The sequence below is a fragment of the Odocoileus virginianus genome, chromosome 7, assembly GCF_023699985.2.
Source record: "Odocoileus virginianus isolate 20LAN1187 ecotype Illinois chromosome 7, Ovbor_1.2, whole genome shotgun sequence".
Lineage (NCBI taxonomy): Eukaryota > Metazoa > Chordata > Mammalia > Artiodactyla > Cervidae > Odocoileus > Odocoileus virginianus.
Window position 1 is genome coordinate 13,531,541 of NC_069680.1, and position 20,333 is coordinate 13,551,873.

General features: G+C 35.3%; 1 protein-coding gene across 1 annotated transcript in view; it reads left to right on the forward strand.

Moving 5' to 3' along the window:
* SMC3 (structural maintenance of chromosomes 3) overlaps positions 1–19,930 on the forward strand; it is a 38,745-nt gene extending 18,815 nt beyond the window's left edge. The window contains exons 13-29 of the mRNA XM_020905446.2: positions 421–634; positions 6,653–6,756; positions 7,211–7,310; positions 7,928–8,088; positions 8,418–8,559; positions 10,153–10,303; positions 12,055–12,207; positions 13,436–13,587; positions 14,321–14,479; positions 15,085–15,192; positions 15,700–15,808; positions 16,446–16,693; positions 16,780–16,992; positions 17,270–17,461; positions 17,613–17,790; positions 18,754–18,860; positions 19,522–19,930. Coding sequence (XP_020761105.1) covers positions 421–634; positions 6,653–6,756; positions 7,211–7,310; positions 7,928–8,088; positions 8,418–8,559; positions 10,153–10,303; positions 12,055–12,207; positions 13,436–13,587; positions 14,321–14,479; positions 15,085–15,192; positions 15,700–15,808; positions 16,446–16,693; positions 16,780–16,992; positions 17,270–17,461; positions 17,613–17,790; positions 18,754–18,860; positions 19,522–19,593 — 2,563 coding nt within the window. The 3' untranslated portion in view covers positions 19,594–19,930. The remainder of the gene's footprint in view (positions 1–420; positions 635–6,652; positions 6,757–7,210; positions 7,311–7,927; positions 8,089–8,417; positions 8,560–10,152; positions 10,304–12,054; positions 12,208–13,435; positions 13,588–14,320; positions 14,480–15,084; positions 15,193–15,699; positions 15,809–16,445; positions 16,694–16,779; positions 16,993–17,269; positions 17,462–17,612; positions 17,791–18,753; positions 18,861–19,521) is intronic.
* The last annotated feature ends 403 nt before the right edge of the window (positions 19,931–20,333 follow it).

Here is a 20,333-nt window from a genome sequence, read left to right on the forward strand (position 1 = left end):
CTGAGGTAGGGTGCTAGATTTGCCTAGGTTTACTGATTAACCCAGACCAGGAAGGACCTTAAATCCTTAGAGGATGGGCTGTTTTACCTGAATTTCACTGTGATTTTGAAGTTAAATTAATGTTATATAGAGCTAGTCCTAGAAGCTCTATTAGGTAACAGTTGCTTTTTATACTTAATTCTTTTTTTTTTCCCCCATGTGTCTTGTGGGGTCTTAGTTCCCTGACTGTCAAAGCCAGGCCCTCAGCAGTGAAAGCACAGAGTCCTAATCAGTGGACCACCAGGGAATTCCCCTTCTTTCCTTCTTTTATGGAATTATAAAAATGGTTATTGTCTCTCTCTACTCTTGAGGTATTGATTGCAATTAAACTTGGTTATTTCCTGTTCCCCTTTTCAATCCATTCTCTTCTATCTTGTGTAGATTGGCCCAAGCTACCCAGGAAAGAACAGACCTTTATGCAAAGCAGGGTCGAGGAAGCCAGTTTACATCAAAAGAAGAAAGGGATAAGTGGATTAAAAAGGAACTCAAGTCTTTGGATCAAGCTATTAATGACAAGAAAAGACAGATTGCTGCTATACATAAGGATTTGGAGGACACTGAGGCAAATAAAGAGAAAAATTTGGAGCAATATAATGTAAGAACTTTCATAGCTGCTTTGTGAAATCATTGAGTGTGAACATGTGCAGGTTTACCTGTTTCTTTAGGTTTTATTTGTAAATAGTTTATCATAAAATACACAAGACAGATACTTAATTAGATAAGACCAGCACAGTTTAATATTATACATATGGTAGTTCTTTTTGTAAAGATGTTTTTACTTTATCAGTGAGTGTCCATATAGATTAAATATATTTTAAAATATATTTTTTATGAGTCAGTAACATGTACTTGGACTGTACACTTAACTGTAAGTGATACCATACAAATCTAAAATGACTAGTAATTTAAAAATTTTCCATTTTTATATAATAATGTACTATTCTATCAATGTAATAACTTACTGCAGAATATATTTTGTTAACACATTGGTGATTTTATAACACTTTCTAAATGAATTAAACATTCACTCTGCATGTTGAGTTAGCATTTTCTTACAAATTGAAGTAGAAGGTGAAATCATTACTTTGAATAAGAAAGATTTTAAATTACTTAAAATTAGAGAAAAATGCTTTCTTAAATGCTACTTGTGGATATAGTGATTGGAAGATGATCAAAGTGGTAAGAAGGGAGTGTGTAGGACAGGTGTGGGGTAAGAAAATATATATATATATATATATATATATATATATTTGTATTTATTTATTTATACACATGGCTAGAAGGAACCTTTTTACCTTGCAAGGTCTTCACCTTTGGTATGGTCAGTTTATCAGAAAAGTCACTGAAAACATAAAATCTTAAATATGTATATATATATGCATTTCATGTATAATATTTACATGTATTTATATATAAATATTTAAAGATAAGTGTATGCTTATGTACCAGTCTTTATTTTTAGACATTTTTAAAAGAGCATCTTTGGGTTCACAGCAAAATTGAGAGGAAGGTATAGAGATTTCCCACATATTGCCTGTCCCCACACCTGAATAGCCTTCTTTATCAACATCCTCCACCAGAGTGTATACCAATCTTGATGTAGAACCCAGGGTATTTCTTATGAATATTTGTAGTGATTGGCATTTCGAGGGGACTTTTGTGTTATGAGCTGCACATGTAAATACAGTTCTCCTTAAAGTTGGATGAAAACAATTCAGGATTCAATATAAGATCATATATTGCATTTATTTGTCATGTTTCTGTTATCTGCTTTAATCTGCATCAGCTCCTCAGTCTTTCCTTGACTTTGTGACTTGACATTTTGAATTACTGTTATGAAGTATGTGCTTGTGTGCTTAGTCTCCCAGTCATGTCCAAATCTGCAACCCCATGGACTGTGGCCCACCAGACTCCTCTGTTCATGGGATTTTTCAGGCAAGAGTGCTGGAGTCAGTTAAAATTTCCTCCTCCAGGGGATCTTCCCCTTCCAGGGGTCAAACCGTGGTCTCCTGCCTTCATAGGCAGATTCTTTACCACTGAGCCATCAGTTCAGTTCAGTTCAGTCTCTCAGTCATGTCCAACTCTTTGTGACTGCATGGAGTGCTGTACACCAGGCTTCTCTGTCCATTACCAACTCCTCAAACTCATGTTCACTGAGTCGGTGATGCAGTCCAACCATCTCATCTTCTGTCGTCCCCTTCTCCCACATTGAATCTTTGCCACATCAGGGTCTTTTCAAATGAGTCAGTTCTACACATCAGGTGGCCAAAGTGTTGGAGTTTCAGCTTCAGCATCAGTCCTTCCAATGAATGTTCAGGATTGACTTCCTTTAGAATGGACTGGTTGGAAGTCCTAACTGTCCAAGGGACTCTCAAGAGTCTTCTCCAGCACCACAGTTCAAAAGGCTCAATTCTTCAGCACTCAGCTTTCTTTATAGTCCAACTCTCACTTTCATACATGACTACTGGAAAACCATAGCCTTGACGAGATGGACTTTTGTTAGCAAGGTAATGTCTCTGCTTTTTAATATGCTGTCTAGGTTGATCATAACTTTCCTTCCAAGGAGCAAGTGTCTTTTAATTTCATGGCTGCAGTCATCATCTGCAGTGATTTTGGAGCCCCCCAAAATAAAGTCAGCCACTGTTTCCCCATCTGTTTGCCATGAAGTGATGAGGCCAGATACCATGATCTTAGTTTCCTGAATGTTGAGTTTAAAGCCAACTTTTTCTCTCTCCTCTTTCACTTTCATCAAGAGGCTCTTTAGTTCCTCTTCGCTTTCTGCCATAACGGTGGTGTCATCTCCATATCTGAGATGATTGATATTTCTCCTAGCAATCTTGATTCCAGCTTGTGCTTCATCCAGCCCACCGTTTCTCATGATGTACTCTGCATATAAGTTAAATAAGCAGGATGACAATATACAGCCTTGACATATTCGTTTTCCTATTTGGAACCAGTCTGTTGTTCCATGTCCAGTTCTAACTGTTGCTTCTTGACCTGCATACAGAATTCTCAGGAGGCAGTTAAGGTGGTCTGGTATTCCCTCTCTCTTAAGAATTTTCCAGTTTGTTGTGATCCACATAATCAAAGGCTTTGGCATAGTCAGTAAAGCAGAAATAGATGTTTTTCTGGAACTCTCTTGCTTTTTCAGCAATCCAACAGATGTTGCCAATTTGATCTTTGGTTCCTTTGCCCTTTCTAAATCCAGCTGGAACATCTGGAAGTTCATGGTTCATGTACTGTTGAAGCCTCCCTTGGAGAATATTGAGCATTACTTTGCTAGCGTGTGAGATGACTACAATTGTATTGTAGTTTGAACATTATTTGGCATTGCCTTTCTTTGGAATTGGAATGAAAACTGACCTTTTCCAGTCCTGTGGCCACTGCTGAGTTTTCCAAATTTGCTGGCATATTGAGTGCAGCACTTTCACAGCATCATCTTTTAGGATTTGAAATAGCTCAACTGGAATTCCATCACCTCCACTAGCTTTGTTCATAGTGATGCTTCCTAAGGCTCACTTGAGTTTACATTCCAGGATGTCTGGCTCTAGGTGAGTGATCACACCATCATGATTATATGGGTTGTGAAGATCTTTATTATATAGTTCTTCTGTGTATTCTTAGCACCTCTTCTTAATATTTTCTGCTTCTGTTAGGTCTGTACCATTTCTGTCATTTATATAGTTCTTAAGGTACTCTATCAGATCTAATCCCTTGAATCTATTTGTCACTACCACTGTATAAATTCTCCAAGCCAGGCTTCAGCAATATGTGAACCGTGAACTTCCAGATGCTCAAGGTGGTTTTAGAAAAGGCAGAGGAACCAGAGATCAAATTGCCAGCATCCGCTGGATCATCAAAAAAGCAAGAGAGTTCCAGAAAAACATCTATTTCTGCTTTATTGACTATGCCAAAGCCTTTGACTGTGTGGATCACAATAAACTGTGGAAAATTCTGAGAGAGATGGGAATACCAGACCCCCTGACCTACTACTTGAGAAACCTGTATACAGGTCAGGAAGCAATAGTTAGAACTGGACATGGAACAACAGACTGGTTCTAAAGAGGAAAAGGAGTATGTCAAAGCTTATATTGTCACCCTGCTTATTTAACTTATATGCAGAGTACATCATGAGAAACGGTGGGCTGGAGGAAGCACAAGCTGGAATCAAGATTGCTAGGAGAAATATCAATAACCTCAGATATACACAGATGACACCACCCTTATGGCAGAAAGTGAAAGAGGAGAGTGAACAAGTTGGTTTAAAGCTCAACATTCAGAAAACTAAGATCATGGCATCCAGTCCCATCACTTCATGGGAAATAGATGGGGAAACAGTGGCTGACTTTATCTTTCTGGGCTCCAAAATCACTGTGGATGGTGATTGCAGCCATGAAATTAAAAGACACTTGCTCCTTGGAAGGAAAATTATGACCAACCTAGCCAGCATATTAAAAAGCAGAGACATTACTTTGCCAACAAAGGTCCATCTAGTCAAGGCTATGGTTTTTCCAGTAGTCATGTATGGATGTGAGAGTTGAACTATAAAGAAAGCTGAGCACAGAAGAATTGATGCTTTTGAACTGTGGTGTTGGAGAAGACTCTTGAGAGTCCCTTAGACTGCAAGGAGATCCAGCCAGTCCATCTTAAAGGAGATCAGTCCTGGGTGTTCATTGCAGGGACTGATGCTGAAGCTGAAACTCCAATAATTTGGCCACCTGATGCAAAGATCTGACTCACACTGGAAAAGACCCTGATGCTGCGTCAGATTGAGGGCAGGAGGAGAAGGGGACGACTGAGGATGAGATGGTTGGATGGCATCACCGACACAATGGACATGGGTTTGGGTGGACTCCGGGAGTTGGTGATGGACAGGAGGCCTGGCATGCTGCAGTCCATGGGGTTACAAAGAGTCAGACACGACTGAGTGATTGAACTGAACTGAACTGTATAATCATAAGGGATTTGATTCAGGTCAAACCTGAATGGTCTAGTGGTTTTCCCTACTTTCTTCAATTTAAGTCTGAATTTTCAATAAGGAGTTCATGATCTGGCCACAGCTCCCAGTCTTGTTTTTGCTGACTGTATAGAGCTTCTCCATCTTTGGCTGCAAAGAATGTAATCTGATTTCTGTATTGACCATGTGGTGATGTCCATGTGTAGAGTCTTATGTCATTGGAAGAGGGTGTTTGCTATGACCAGTGTGTTCTCTTGGCAAAACTTTATTAGCCTCTACCCTGCTTCATTCTGTACTCCAAGGCCAAATTTGCCTGTTTTTCAAGGTATTTCTTGACTTCCTACTTTTGCATTCTAGTCCCCTGTAATGAAAAGGACATCTTTTTTGGGTGTTAGTTCTAGACGGCCTTGTAGATCTCCATAGAACCGTTCAACTTCAGCTTCTTCAGCGTTACTGGAGAGCGTTAGATGGCATAGACTTGGGTTACCGTGATACTGAACGGTTTGCCTTGGAAACGAACAGAGGTCATTGTGTCGTTTTGAGACTGCAGCCAAGTACTGCTCTTAGGACTCTTGCTGACTGTGATGGCTACTCCGTTTCTCCGGAGCTCCCTGAGAAGCCCATTTTAAAGTACAAAGTATCTATTACCATACGCACTTATGTATTATATATTAGAGTTGTTTTGCCCATTTAATCCAATTTTTAGTGACTCATCTTTGAGAGTGTTCAACTAAATCAGTTTTGTAAGGAAACAACTTTTCCTTGTACTCATATCATCAGTTTATCTAATGTTTAATGTAATCAGTCACCTAAAAACAAAAAGATACCAGGGAGCATACAGAACTGATTCTGTAACCATAAACAGCTCAGCTGCTAGGACAAGTGACCAGGAGTAATAGACTACAGGCCAGTGTGCTTTGGACTTTGGTCAGGAATGGAAAACAGGTTGATTGAGGTAGTCAGTTATTTGGGAATTTGTTAGTATTGTTTCAGTTGAGATAGCTACAGTCCTGTCTTGAAATAAAAGGCATTTTTGTCTTGAGTTCATGGAAATATCAACCTCAACAGATGCCCTTTTTGAAAAAGCTTGGTGCTAAAACAGGACCTTGCAGTGAGAGGTTTTATTCATTCTTTTTTAAGTTTGAAATTATTTTTCAATATTTCAGTCACATTTAAGTGTATCAAAATGACCACTTGTGAGGGTGAACTCTGTTCTTTATACTGGATAGAGATGATTTTACAGTGCTAATTACATTGTACAAAAGAGCCTTTTGCTTCTTAGTATATTCCTAAATCTCTTGTGTTCTAGTGTGTTTGTAGAGAGGGCCATGTGAAAAGTATGCATTGCAGTGTTTTGAGAATTTATTAATAAATTTTTTCTTCTAAAATTCTAGAGTATACATTATAGAAGTAGTAGGGTTAATAATGAACAAATTAATTGTTTTGATACATGGATGTGCTTGTTAAACCATCACCACAATTAAGATAACAAGCCTATTGATAACCCCAGAATTTTTCCCATACCGGTTGGTAATTCCTCCCTTCCTCCTTTCCTGGCCACTTTCATCCCCTGATAACAACTGACCTGCTTTCTATTACTAGGGATTAGTTTGTATGAAATTATATTTTAAATTTGAATTATTTTTATTTCCATAGAAACTGGATCAGGATCTTAATGAAGTCAAAGCTCGAGTTGAAGAACTGGACAGAAAATACTATGAAGTAAAAAATAAGAAAGATGAATTACAAAGTGAAAGAAAGTTAGTATAGACTAAAGTATGCCTTAATATTTTTGAGTAATGCTAGTTACTGGCTGTTAAATGGTCTTTAAGTGTTCATTGGAAGAACTGATACTGGAGCTGAAACTCCAGTACTTTGGCCACCTCATGCAAAGAGTTGACTCATTGGAAAAGACCCTGGTGCTGGGAGGGATTGGGGGCAGGAGGAGAAGGGGATGACAGAGGATGAGATGGCTGAATGGCATCACCGACTCGATGGGCATGAGTTTGAGTAAACTCCAGGAGTTTGTGATGGACAGGGAGGCCTGGCGTGCTACGATTCTTGGGGTTGCACAGAGTCGGACACGACTGAGCGACTGAACTGAAGTTATAAATTAACTATAGAAGTTTAATTTCAGTCTTCCCTCAAAATTGTATACTGTTAGCATATTGTCTTAATTTTAAAATTGAAGACAGTCTATTTTTTATTGATTAGTTACTTGTGGAGAGAAGAGAATGCAGAACAGCAGGCACTTGCTGCTAAAAGAGAAGATCTTGAAAAGAAACAGCAACTTCTTAGAGCTGCAACAGGAAAGGTGGGTAGGTTCTTTTCATTACCTCAGTTTGCATTGAGTCAGTTACTACTGCACAAGAATTTATTAGCTTTCAAGAGAAGAGTGCAAATTACTTATAAATATGAAATACTGGATATCATTTAAGCACCCATGCTATTAAAAATAGCACTTGTGATTTCTAGATGAAGAGTCCATTTTTAATGCTAATATCATGGAACAGAATCCATAATACAAGGTGTTGCACGTAGTTGGCATATTTCAAGGGAGTTGACCTGTTGTTGGAGAAGGTGTTTAATCTGTGGTATATTTTTTATTTTAAAAAATTTTTATTGGCATATAGTTTATTTACAGAGTTGTGTTAGTTTCAGGTGTTCAGCAAAGTGAATCAGTTATACATATAAGTATATCCACTCTTTTTTTTAGATTCTTTTTTCATAGAGGGCATTACTGAGTATTGAGTAGAGTTCCTTGTGCTATACAGTAGGTTCTTGTTAGCTGTTTGTTTTATAGATAGTTGTGTATATGTCAATCCCAATCTCCCAATTTGGTATATTTTTTTAATGTATAGAGTAATGGGGGCATTTTATATCAGCAGGAGTGCCATTAGCATTATTTTACTCTTTTTTGCTTCTGAACAGGCCATTTTAAATGGAATAGATAGCATAAATAAAGTACTAGACCACTTCCGTCGAAAAGGAATAAACCAGCATGTTCAAAATGGCTATCATGGTATTGTGATGAATAACTTTGAATGTGAGCCTGCCTTCTACACATGTGTGGAAGTCACTGCTGGAAACAGGTGAGTTTTTTTTTTTTTGCTTAATGTTTTGAGTTTTCAAAGAAAAAAGGGAATAAGAATAACCTAAGAGACAACTTTTTGTAGTTTAAATATATCCTCTTTTATTTAATATTCCAATCCTTTTATTTAACATTCCAATTAAAGACGTCAATGCTAAGTCTTTGTTCCTAGTTGTAGAAACTAGAACTTCTCCTTTTTGTACTTTCTCTTCCTCCATTGGAATTTTCTGAGTAACCCTCCCCATACAAACTGGATTGCATAGAAAAAAGTAACTTGTTTGCTTCAATGTTTAAAGCACTTTGGACCTATCTCATTCTCTTTCCATATAGGTTGTTTTATCACATTGTTGATTCAGATGAAGTCAGCACGAAGATTTTGATGGAGTTTAATAAAATGAATCTTCCTGGAGAGGTTACTTTCCTGCCTCTTAACAAGTTAGATGTAAGGGATACTGCCTATCCTGAAACCAATGTGAGTTGATGTTTGTTAAAGTCTGTCTTTCAGTAAGTTTTTTCTTGGTTTAGCACATGTTAGTGCACAACATGCACATTGTGGTTCACGTGGTCTGAGGGAAGCATTCCTTTCTTACCGTAGAGGATAGTTAATGCTGGATGAGGAAGGAAGGAAGACAGGTCACAGCCATGACATAAACCATTGCAAAATGTGCCAAGTGTTAAAATACATCAGTACAGGATATTCTGAGAATGTAACTCAAGGAGACAAAAATTAAGATTTAATAATTGGAGGATTCCCTGAGGAAGTATCAAATCAAGTAAATAAGATTTCTGAATATTCTTTTAATGGCTTATAAATTAGATTAAAAATATCTAACAATATGATAGCCTCTGAAAGCATAACATTGCTCTTGTTGTTAGCTGGTATGCTTTTTAACAGATTAAAAATATTACCTAGACGTCATCCTTGGTAAAAATGTAATTGCTTTGAGGTGTTTGGCTTCAGAATGTTGATGGTAGTAGCAGTTATTTCACTGTTTTTTAAGGTTAAAGCTAAAACCCTGGGAGAATGGTCTACAGTTGAAGGGGAACAGTGAGAATCTTACAAGCTATTTGAGTGGTCTAGCTTTTTCTTTTAAATCTACAAATTACCTCTGAAGTTTTGAGGAGGAGAAATTGAGTCATAAATGTGATGTGTGAGTGAAGCAAGTCACGAAAGAATGCATATTGTGTTGTTCCCTTTACAATAACTGAACAAAAGTAATCTTAGATGATAGAACTACAAGTGCAAGGAAGTGATTACCACAAAATTATAATAGTAGTCATCACCAGCAGGTAACCAATGGACATAACCACTATGATTAGAAGAGGGCTACACTTATGACTTCTGGGTTTTATGGTAGTGTTTTGTTTCTTTTCCTACATGGTGGTTATATTGGTGTTTGCTTTGTAATTATTAATTTAAGCTTAACATATTTATTGCTTTTTTCTGTATTAGGATGTATTTCCTAATGTAAAAATTCGATTATGCCAGTTGAGAGAAAAAAGGGAAAATAAGTTTTATCTGAAAAAATATTTTTCTGAGTGTCTAATTAAAGTTATATGTGTGTAGATTATTAGATATAAATAAAGTGAAAATATTTTGAGAATATACTATTAGTTTATATTTGTCCCTTCTGTGTGACAGATGCTACGCTAAATGTTTAACATTTATAACTCGCCTAGTCTTAACTTTGTGAGGAAGGTACTGTTGTTATTGTAGTTCTGTAGATGAGTACAGAAGTTAAGCAACTTGTCCAGAGCACACATCTGAGAAGCAGAACTGAGGTTTGAACTTGAGCAGTCAGGCTCCAGAGCCACTGAGCTCTTTATCACTGTACTCTGAAAACCTCTATACTATAGAAAACCTGGATGACTTACATGAGTACAGTTTCTAGCATATTTCAGTAGAATGAATTTTCTCACCTGTTCAGTATAAAAATCAACAGTTTTGAAATATAAAGTCATTTTGTTTATTTGTATTTCAGAAAAATGTAATTTACAATTCTGATAATGTTTTAATTAATTGTGTTGTGATTTCTTTGCTTGCTAACAACATACTCATTTTTAGGATGCTATTCCTATGATAAGTAAATTGAGGTACAATCCCAGATTTGACAAAGCTTTCAAACATGTATTTGGAAAAACACTCATTTGTCGTAGTATGGAAGTTTCAACCCAGTTGGCCCGTGCTTTCACTATGGACTGCATTACCTTGGAAGGTTTGTAATAGTAATTATTAGCTTTGAACAAATAAATTCCTTTAAAAGTGTTTGAAAATTCATGTGCAGTTACTTCTCATTTTTAAATCCTGTTGGTTTATTCAAGTCAGAATTTCAACATGGTCAACACTTTATGTTTAATTGATGTCTCATAAGTATAATCATTTAATGTATAGTAGAATTTCTTAACCTTTTTGGCACCATGGACTTGGTTTGGTGAAGCCTCTGGCACCTTTCTCAAAAATTTTTTAAATGTATAAAACAAAATACTTTGGATCAACAAAGAAACCAGTTGGCATGGTTATTGCAGTATTTCTAGAAATATGACATAGTAATTTATTCTTTAAGATATTAAAAAACAAGATTTAGCAGTGGACCTCCTGAATTTTATTTTGAGTGAGGGTTAAGAACCTCTGGTATATGGGTTCACTTGTCCTCATTTTCTGTTGTTTTTTTTCTCCCCTATATGTTTACAGGGAAGCATAAACAATTTCAGTATAGCACAGTTCTGTTTTCCTCCCACCCCCAGAAATTTACTTTTTCAAAGAAATTCTTGTGTTCTGTCATCATTTTTTTTCATTCTTTCTTCTATTTGCAGCAGTGATTTCCAACATCCTGTCCTTTAGGTCACTTATTCATTCTCCTGCATCAGTTATTCTGCTATTGATTCCTTTTAGTGTATTGTTCATCTCATTTGTTCTTTAGTTTTTCTAGGTCTCTGGTAAACATTTCTGCATCTTCTCAATCTTTGCCTCTGTTCTGTTTCTGAGATTCTGGATCTTGACTATCATTCTGCTTTCTTCTGGAAGATTGCCTCTCTCCACTTCATTTGGTTGTTTTTCTGGGGTTTTATCTTGCCCCTTCCTCTGAGACAAAACCCTCTGCTTTTTTCATCCTGGTTAACTTTCTGTGATGTGGTTTTGGTTTTAGCTGCTGCGAGACTGTGGTTCTTCTTGCTGCTTCTGTCTGCCCTCTCAAAAATCTTCAGTGTTCTGGATTTGTCTTACTGCTTCCTCTTCACTAGGTTAGGTCAAGCATTCTTGGCATGAGTGATGTGTACTTCTTACTGCATCACTTTGTGTCCCACTGTAGTGACACCAGGTTTGACCACTAGCGGATCTTGGTTGTAAAGGTACCTTTTTCCCTTTGTAAGTAATACGTGATGTGTGGGGTTATCCTTTAAGGACACGTGAATATCAGGTTCCCCCAGAAGTTTCTTTGCCAGTGGCTTAGTGTCCTTTGGGGACCCTTGCCTGACTTGGTTTAATACATTGAGGGTTTCTAAATGATCATTCTAAAATGCCATGATTGCTTCTATATTTATTAGCTGTCACTTTTATGTAAAGAAAAGCCCCCTCCTTTTTTCCTTTTTGTGTATTGCTGTGATTCATGGATTTTTTTTTTTATTCAATGTGTAACCAAATTGCCATTGCTATTTTTGATTTTCATATTTCCCCAGTTATGGCCATTGGGAATTTCAGGCTAGGTTCTGTGTCCTGTTGACATGTTCCTATTAGTCTTTAACACTTTCCTTTCTGGCAAATGTTCAGGTTTACCTGGAAGGTATATTTTTTAAGTGCAAGTGTTAATATTGTAAAACTACATTTTTTCCGAGGTGGCTTAAACTCTTAAGTTCTTACTAAATAGGTAAAACCTTTAGATTAATCTAGTTGTTTGATTATGAATCAATTTATTGTTGAATAAAGAAGTTGTTATACAGAATTACTAATTTTCTTATGTTTTATTAACAGGTGACCAAGTTAGTCATCGAGGTGCTTTGACTGGAGGCTATTATGATACAAGGAAGTCTAGACTTGAATTACAAAAAGATGTTAGAAAAGCAGAAGAAGAACTTGGTGAGCTTGAAGCGAAGCTCAATGAAAATCTGCGCAGAAATATTGAAAATATCTTTTTCTCTTGTGTTGCTGTAGAGAAAGAACTGTTTGGTTGGAATATAGAATCTTTTGAGTGTTAGATGTATTTTCACATATACAGTGGGGGAAAATATCCCATGTGTTTTATTTTGACTTTTATTTAAGCTTGTGTAGTATGTCCATTTAACTTCTGAATACAGGGAGAAAACTAAAAACCATTGTAATAGCCTTTGCTTAATGGCAGTGAGTGTATTTCTGAGAGAAAAGAACCTGAGGAACACAGAAATTTAAGATTGTAAAGGGAGCTGAGGAGGGCTTGTCCGACAATTTTAGGAAGAAAACCTGGATAGGGTTTCAATGGAAGAAGAGTGGGCAGTATTAGGAATGCCACATATTACATAGAAGTTAAATATATAAGGATTGAAAAATGTCTATTAGGGGTTATTATCTTGAGTTTCAGATTTAGTATTAGTGGAGGAAATGTCCATCAAAATGCAAGTCTTAGTAATCATGGCTCTTTCCATTCTTTCAGATAAAAATGGTGTTCTGTGAAAAGTGACTAGTTCGGCTCACAAACAGTTGTGCATGTCCATTTTCTTAAAATAACCATGGTATAAGGCAAAAGTACTTTGTGTATATACCTTGCATTATGTCACACAATGTTAAATACAGGTGCTCAAGCAGTGAAAATAATTATTTTTACTGCTTCGTTAGGATATTTTTAGTGAAACTGGCATTTAAGAAATCGTGAGTATATAGCGTCTTTGTCATCAGTGGGAAGCAAGAGCACAGAGAAGAAGGCAAATAAACATCTTAGCTTTGATTTTGCATACTTTGAGATCTGCCCAAATTTGGCAAGATTTGAGCACAGAACCTGGGAAAACACATGAAGCCGCCTTTTCACATCTAACTTTCTTATATAGTGCTTTAAGCATAATAGCTTATATAGTAAATACTTATTGAATGAAAAAAATATATATTTTGAAATGTGTATCATTTAGCTTCCTTTAGGACTTTCCCATGGTTCTGTTTATTTATTTATTTTGTATAGCAGTTGGTAAAATTGTATGTTATTTTGAAAGAGAAGTGGGTTAAAATGTTTAAAGCTTCTTTTATGACTAAACAGACTTGACATAGTATTTAATTCTGTGTTGTTATGGTACTTAAATTTGAGAAAATAGCTTAATCTAGGGATAAAGAAAAGGAAGGGGATACAAGTTAATAGGCACTGAAGAGAATTTTCCTTAGCCTTGTATATGGATTAATAATGAAATTGATCAGCTAATGAACCAAATGCAGCAAATAGAGACTCAGCAAAGGAAATTTAAAGCATCTCGAGATAGCATATTATCAGAAATGAAGATGTTAAAAGAGAAGAGGCAGCAGTCAGAGAAAACCTTTATGCCCAAGGTTCGTAAGTATGTTTTTTTAAAATATAATTATATAGATTTGGGGTAGACTATATATTGTGTAGGTTATATAACATATACATTATGTTCTATTTTCATTTAGGCCCATACTTTGTGTATCTGCATGTTTCTTTATCACACTTTTATTCATGAGTACTTGAGTCTATTTTTGTAGGCCAAATTCAGATTTTCTAACTTCATTAAGCAAGTAGCATTTTGAGCCATGGCATAAAAGTCCAATAGTCAGCCAGGTACCATTTGTGTCTGTAAATGCTACTTATGGATTTATTTGACTGCATTTTGTCCAAATTATATTAAAATGAGTTAGAAAGTGAACTGTTACTGCTATTACAAATGATAATATCCATTGGTCTCATAAACATGAACAGTTTTGACAAAAACTACTAATTTTGTACATCAATTATACTAAAACAACAAAGTTTAAAATGTAGTGTATATACCCACAATTAGACCACCCTAACGTTCTAGCAACTTCTATATAGTTTGACCATGGAATATGATGTATTCCACACATCCTGCATAACATTGCATCATAAACGTTTTTCTTGTTGCTGCATAGTTCTAATTATTAAATGTAATGGGCATCTATTTAATTGAGATAATATTATTTAAGCTCACTTTAATATCAAATAAAGATGGTCTTTAATTTTTCACTACTCTAAGTGATACCCTGACTAATACTGTTACTAATAAATGGAAAATCTGTCATACAGCAACGTAGCTTACAAAGTTTGGAGGCAAGTTTGCATGCTATGGAGTCCACCAGAGAATCACTGAAAGCAGAACTGGGAACTGATTTGCTTTCTCAACTTAGTCTGGAAGATCAGAAGAGAGTAGATGCACTGAACGATGAAATTCGTCAACTTCAACAGGCAAGTACAGTTGACAGAAAGAAAAATGTGGTAATCAGCTGTTGTGCAGAGGGTCTTTCTTGCTAGTAAAGGAGTGTGAAAGAGGTTATTGAGATAATATAAGACTTACTAGACTTCCAGTATCCATTAAAGTAAATGAGATTTTAGTAAGTTTTTCTAAACCTTATGATAGGATTGTGTAAGAAATCTTTCTTTCATCTTATTTAATGCGTGTTTGTCATTATTAAAATCGATCTTGTTAGCTTTGCTGTATTTATTGATCTGACCACCTTTACATATTTAAAAATATTGTTTTGATTAAACATTTTAATAACATTTGATTCTTAAATATAGATGTAAATAATTAACACGAAATTCAAAAAGTGAGAAGCAGAAAAGAAAAATATTTTTGGTAGTATGCCTTATGAAAAGAACCAGGCACAAAAATAGCCTTTGGATAGATAAGAGAGTAGATGAAGAAAATAAAGGTCTTTTTGGAAAGGTATAAAACTCTTGTTTCAGCTCATTTGAACACAAGTAATGGAGACAACAACAGATTAACTGCATTCCTGTATGTGAAATGTGCACACCTATGTAGATGAACAATTTTTTCTTTTTTCTTCTAGGAAAACAGACAACTACTGAATGAAAGAATTAAATTAGAAGGTATTATTACTCGAGTAGAGACTTACCTCAATGAGAATTTGAGAAAACGCTTGGACCAAGTAGAACAGGTGTGTTCTCTTTTGATGGTTTCTTGATGAGCATAACCTTTTGAAAATGCTCATGTGAGAGGCTTTGATTTAAGAGCATGGACTCTGGGGACAGAAAGACTAGCAGTCTACCTGCCTTGGCTTGGAGATCTCACACTGCCACCTGGTGTACTGTGTTGGTCAAGTCATGTGATATTTCTAAGCTCCAGTTTCCTCTTGTGTAAAATAAGCTTAGCAGTATGTTTTGTGTGATTATCTGGCACATTCTAGGTACTCAGTAAATATTAATTACGAATATTTTCTCAGTACTGGTCAGATGCTAAGAAATTTCTTAGTCATTAATCATTTTTTTCCTGCTTAATGGATACCTTAAGTATTTACAACTATTTAAAGTATGTTTTCTGGTTTCCTTAAGTGTTGGTTCAAACATATCAACAGCTATGTAAACATTGGCAATCATAACATTTTGAAACTAACAAAATTTATATTTTTATGGCTTAATGCTCCTGTGTTCCTTTTGTGTTGTAGGAACTCAATGAACTGAGAGAGACAGAAGGGGGTACTGTTCTCACTGCTACAACCTCAGAACTTGAAGCCATCAATAAAAGGGTGAAAGATACCATGGCACGATCAGAAGGTGAATTTTTACTTTGTAAAAATGTTTTTGGTATCTAGTTAAATTTAGCTTATCCCCATTTTATAAGGCTGTGTATTAAAAAATGAAATACCCAAATAGGCAAAAGCATGTACCAGAAATTTTCGTCATAAACAGTTTCTAGTGAACAGTTTAGGGTGTTGATTATAATAGTCACCTTCATTTTATTGAAATGTTTGTGACAGTTTTTAAGAGACCATACATTATTAGTTTCATTGACAAAAACATGGACTAGCTGAATCAAGTAAATGACACTTAATTGCTGAGAAGAAAATTATTTTAGGTTTTTATAAACACTGATTAATAAAAACTTTATATATGAATTGAATGGCTTGTGTACACTCCCAATTTTATTCTGAATTCTTTCATAAATTTTCACAAAAATTTATACCTGCTTATTTTGATAGATTTGACCATTAAATCATTGATCAGATAACCGTCTGGCCTTAAAAATAGGTGTTATGGAGAATTCGCTGGCGATCCAGTGGTTAGGACTCCCTGCTTTCATGCCAGGGATCTAGGTTCAATCCCGGGTCGGGGAACTAAGATCCAGCAAGCCGCGTGGCTCAGCCAAAATAAAATAAGTGTTATGGCCTAATTTGGTGTTCCCCCATTTTAGATTTGGACAATTCCATCGATAAAACAGAAGCTGGAATTAAGGAGTTGCAGAAGAGTATGGAGCGCTGGAAAAATATGGAAAAAGAACACATGGATGCTATAAATCATGATACTAAAGAACTAGAAAAGATGACAAATAGACAAGGCATGCTGCTGAAGAAGAAAGAAGAGTGTATGAAGAAAATTCGAGAACTTGGATCACTTCCTCAGGAAGCATTTGAAAAATACCAAACACTGAGCCTCAAACAGGTAAATCTAGTTGATTTTAAGTATGAAATCTCATTGCAAATTTCCCTACTTGTGAGTTTATTTATATGTTTTTTTTCTCTTTATAGTTGTTTCGAAAACTTGAACAGTGCAACACAGAATTGAAGAAGTACAGCCATGTTAACAAAAAAGCTTTAGATCAGTTTGTAAATTTCTCAGAGCAGAAAGAAAAGTTAATAAAGCGACAAGAAGAGTTGGACAGGGGGTACAAGTCAATCATGGAACTGATGAACGTACTTGAACTTCGAAAATACGAAGCTATTCAGTTAACTTTCAAACAGGTATGTTTCTGTTTGTAGTTAATACACAAGCTAAAATATTCAGATACTCAATTTATCATTCAATTTGTAAAGGTTTTAAAGCTTTTTTCCCACTGATAATTGTTCTAATACTTACAGATATCCAGTATATACACAACTCTTAAAAGGATCCAGTCTGTTATTCTTGTTCTTTGATTAAAAAATAAAAATATTTTTGATGGCTTTTAAATAATTTTTGTCTTTGTTTCAAAAAGTACATATTCCATTTGACACCTATTTATATATTATTCATTTTAAGGTATCCAAAAACTTTAGTGAAGTATTCCAGAAGTTGGTTCCTGGTGGCAAAGCTACTTTGGTGATGAAGAAAGGAGATGTGGAAGGCAGTCAGTCTCAGGATGAAGGAGAAGGGAGCGGTGAAAGTGAGAGGGGCTCTGGATCACAAAGCAGCGTTCCATCAGTTGACCAGTTCACTGGAGTTGGAATTAGGGTAAAATAACTATATTCAGTTTTCCTGAGAACATTGTCATAGTGGATTATTTTGCAAATCTTAAATTGGTGCACTGTATGCAATTTAATTTTAAGAGACGATGGTGATTTTACCCCTTTGAAATATTAACTCTAATTAAATATTTTCTTAGGTGTCATTTACAGGAAAACAAGGTGAAATGAGAGAAATGCAACAGCTTTCGGGTGGACAGAAATCCTTGGTCGCTCTTGCTCTGATTTTTGCCATTCAGAAATGTGACCCAGCTCCTTTTTACTTGTTTGATGAGATTGACCAGGCTCTGGATGCTCAACACAGAAAGGCTGTGTCAGGTACAGTTTTGGTTTCATAGCTTCATAGTAACTTACTAGAAATGATAGCTTGCCTCTTTTATCATATATTCCTTGCTGCCTGAGGTATCTGGGGAGACTAGACAGGGGTGTTATTCAATAAACAAAATAATTTCTCTTTTAACAAAGTTTTTTAAGTTTAATATTAGACTGCAAAGTTTAGTTCTATGAGAAACATGAAATAATTGAAAATCTAACCCCACTTAAGCTTTTATACAAACGTCTCTCTTAAAACTTGTTTGCCGTAAACAGATTTGATTCTGTGCTTAAATAATCTATATCTGATCTTTTTTTTTAATTTTTATATCTCTATAATATTTTTTTTTTATTATTTTATTAGTTGGAGGCTAATTACTTTACATCATTACAGTAGTTTTTGTCATACATTGAAATGAATTAGCCATGGATTTACATGTATTCCCCATCCCGGTCCCCCCTCCCACCTCCCTCTCCACCTGATCGCTCTGGGTCTTCCCAGTGCACCAGACCCGAGCACTTGTCTCATGCACCCAACCTGGGCTGGTGATCTGTTTCACCCTAGATAATATACATGTTTCAATGCTGTTCTCTTAAAACATCCCACCCTCGCCTTCTCCCAGAGTCCACACACTGCCGGTGGTTCAGATGTATATCTGATCTTTAGTAGTTCAAAAGATCTTGGGGGAGTGGGTAGCCAGGAAAAGGTTGCTTTTGGTTTTTCTGGATGAGAAAATTTTACTTTGCTCTGACATTATTTCTAATCCTTTGTTAGAAAATCCTGCTTTTATATTCTGTAACTAAGATATTGGTGTTAAAGATATATCCCTAGCTTAAGAAACAAGTTGATGCTTTCTGTAGATTTATGCAAACAGTTTTAAATTTTAGGTAAGAGTAAAGATCGTTGTTTTTAAAATTTTTAGTGCTACTGAGAAAACGGTTTTATTAAATTACTCTTTCTTTTTACAGATATGATTATGGAGCTTGCTGTACATGCTCAATTCATTACAACTACTTTTAGGCCTGAGCTGCTTGAGTCAGCTGACAAATTCTATGGTGTGAAGTTCAGAAATAAGGTAAGATTTTTTTACATGAAGTTTAAGTTCATATAGTATTTAATCCATTGTATCTGTTGAATTCTTTTGTTGTTGTTACTTAAGTCAGGAGGAAAAAATTCAGAAACTTATTGCTTATCTGATGATGATGTCTTTATGAAGAAAAACTTAAAATGTTTATGAAGCAAAACTTAAAATGTTTATGAAGCTTATCAGGGTTTTTTTTTTTTTTTTGCATTCATTGTATAGTTTTATTCTCATTGGCCTTTAGAGACATCCTCATCTCTAGTCTATTTAGTGCTTATTTAATGCACAGTCTTTAACATTTACATACATTGATTTATATTTGGTTAGACCACACGGCTCTTCCAGGTGTTTTCAGCCTTAAAATTCTTTGAAATAGCAAAGTAATAAAAACTGAACAAAAATGTGGTTCAGATATTTAGACGTTAGTACTTATCTGTATTTCAGAGCATTAAAATGCAGAATATTTTTTAAACTCATGTGTTGAACAAACAGCATTAAAATAAGGGTTTTATCAGTCAGTGTTATAGTCAGTTGACTTGAAATATGAAATTTATAGGTAATTGACTGTATTTTAAAAATATTACCATATCCAGTGGGAACACTGATAAATTTCTTTACAATTTAACAGATTCTGTTTTTAATGTATATTCTTCAGGTTAGTCATATTGATGTGATCACAGCAGAGATGGCCAAAGACTTTGTAGAAGATGATACCACTCATGGTTAATTGGAAAACACTGCTCATTGGTCTGGAAGATGTGTATAGTAATATGATCCTTTTACCCAGGAACTGTAAATTTAAACCTAAATATCTGGTCATTATTAATAGTTTTCAGACTTAGAGTATACATAGTCCTTTTATATTTCTGTCATTGTATTTTATAACATACTCTGTAATGTTACATTTCTATTCATAGTTTAAGGATTTTATTTCCCACAACAACTTTTTGTAAAGTGTTCTCCTGTTTTAAATCTTTTAAAATGTGCTAAATGTTCTTTCCTAATTATTTTATCAAGTGTATTGCCTCTTTTTATAGCTTCAATTAAATTGGTTTTATGACTAACTGTTTTATGTGGCTTTTTATTTATAGTTGTATGATTGGAAACAAATTTTTCTTAAATATCTGCTTTTTGTTTTGCTTAAGAAAAGGTCTGCCTTCACCTAAAAGATTTTTAAAATATGGTTTAATATTCTGTTGAATTGCAACATGATTCCCAATCCTGGCTTTAAATCCATGGAGGTAGCTTTTAAAAATGTAACACCACTTGAGTCTTTCCCTAGACCACTTGAATCCAAATCTCTAAGGGATAGAGTCTTGGTCAATGTTAATTCTAAAGTTCCGTAAGGTGATCCTGACCTTCAGTGAGGATTAGAAACCCTGCTATAACTCAATGTAACTGTCCTTTAAAAAGTATTTTTAATTTAAAATGGCAATGTTTAATAGAAGTTAGGAAGAGTATCCAAGA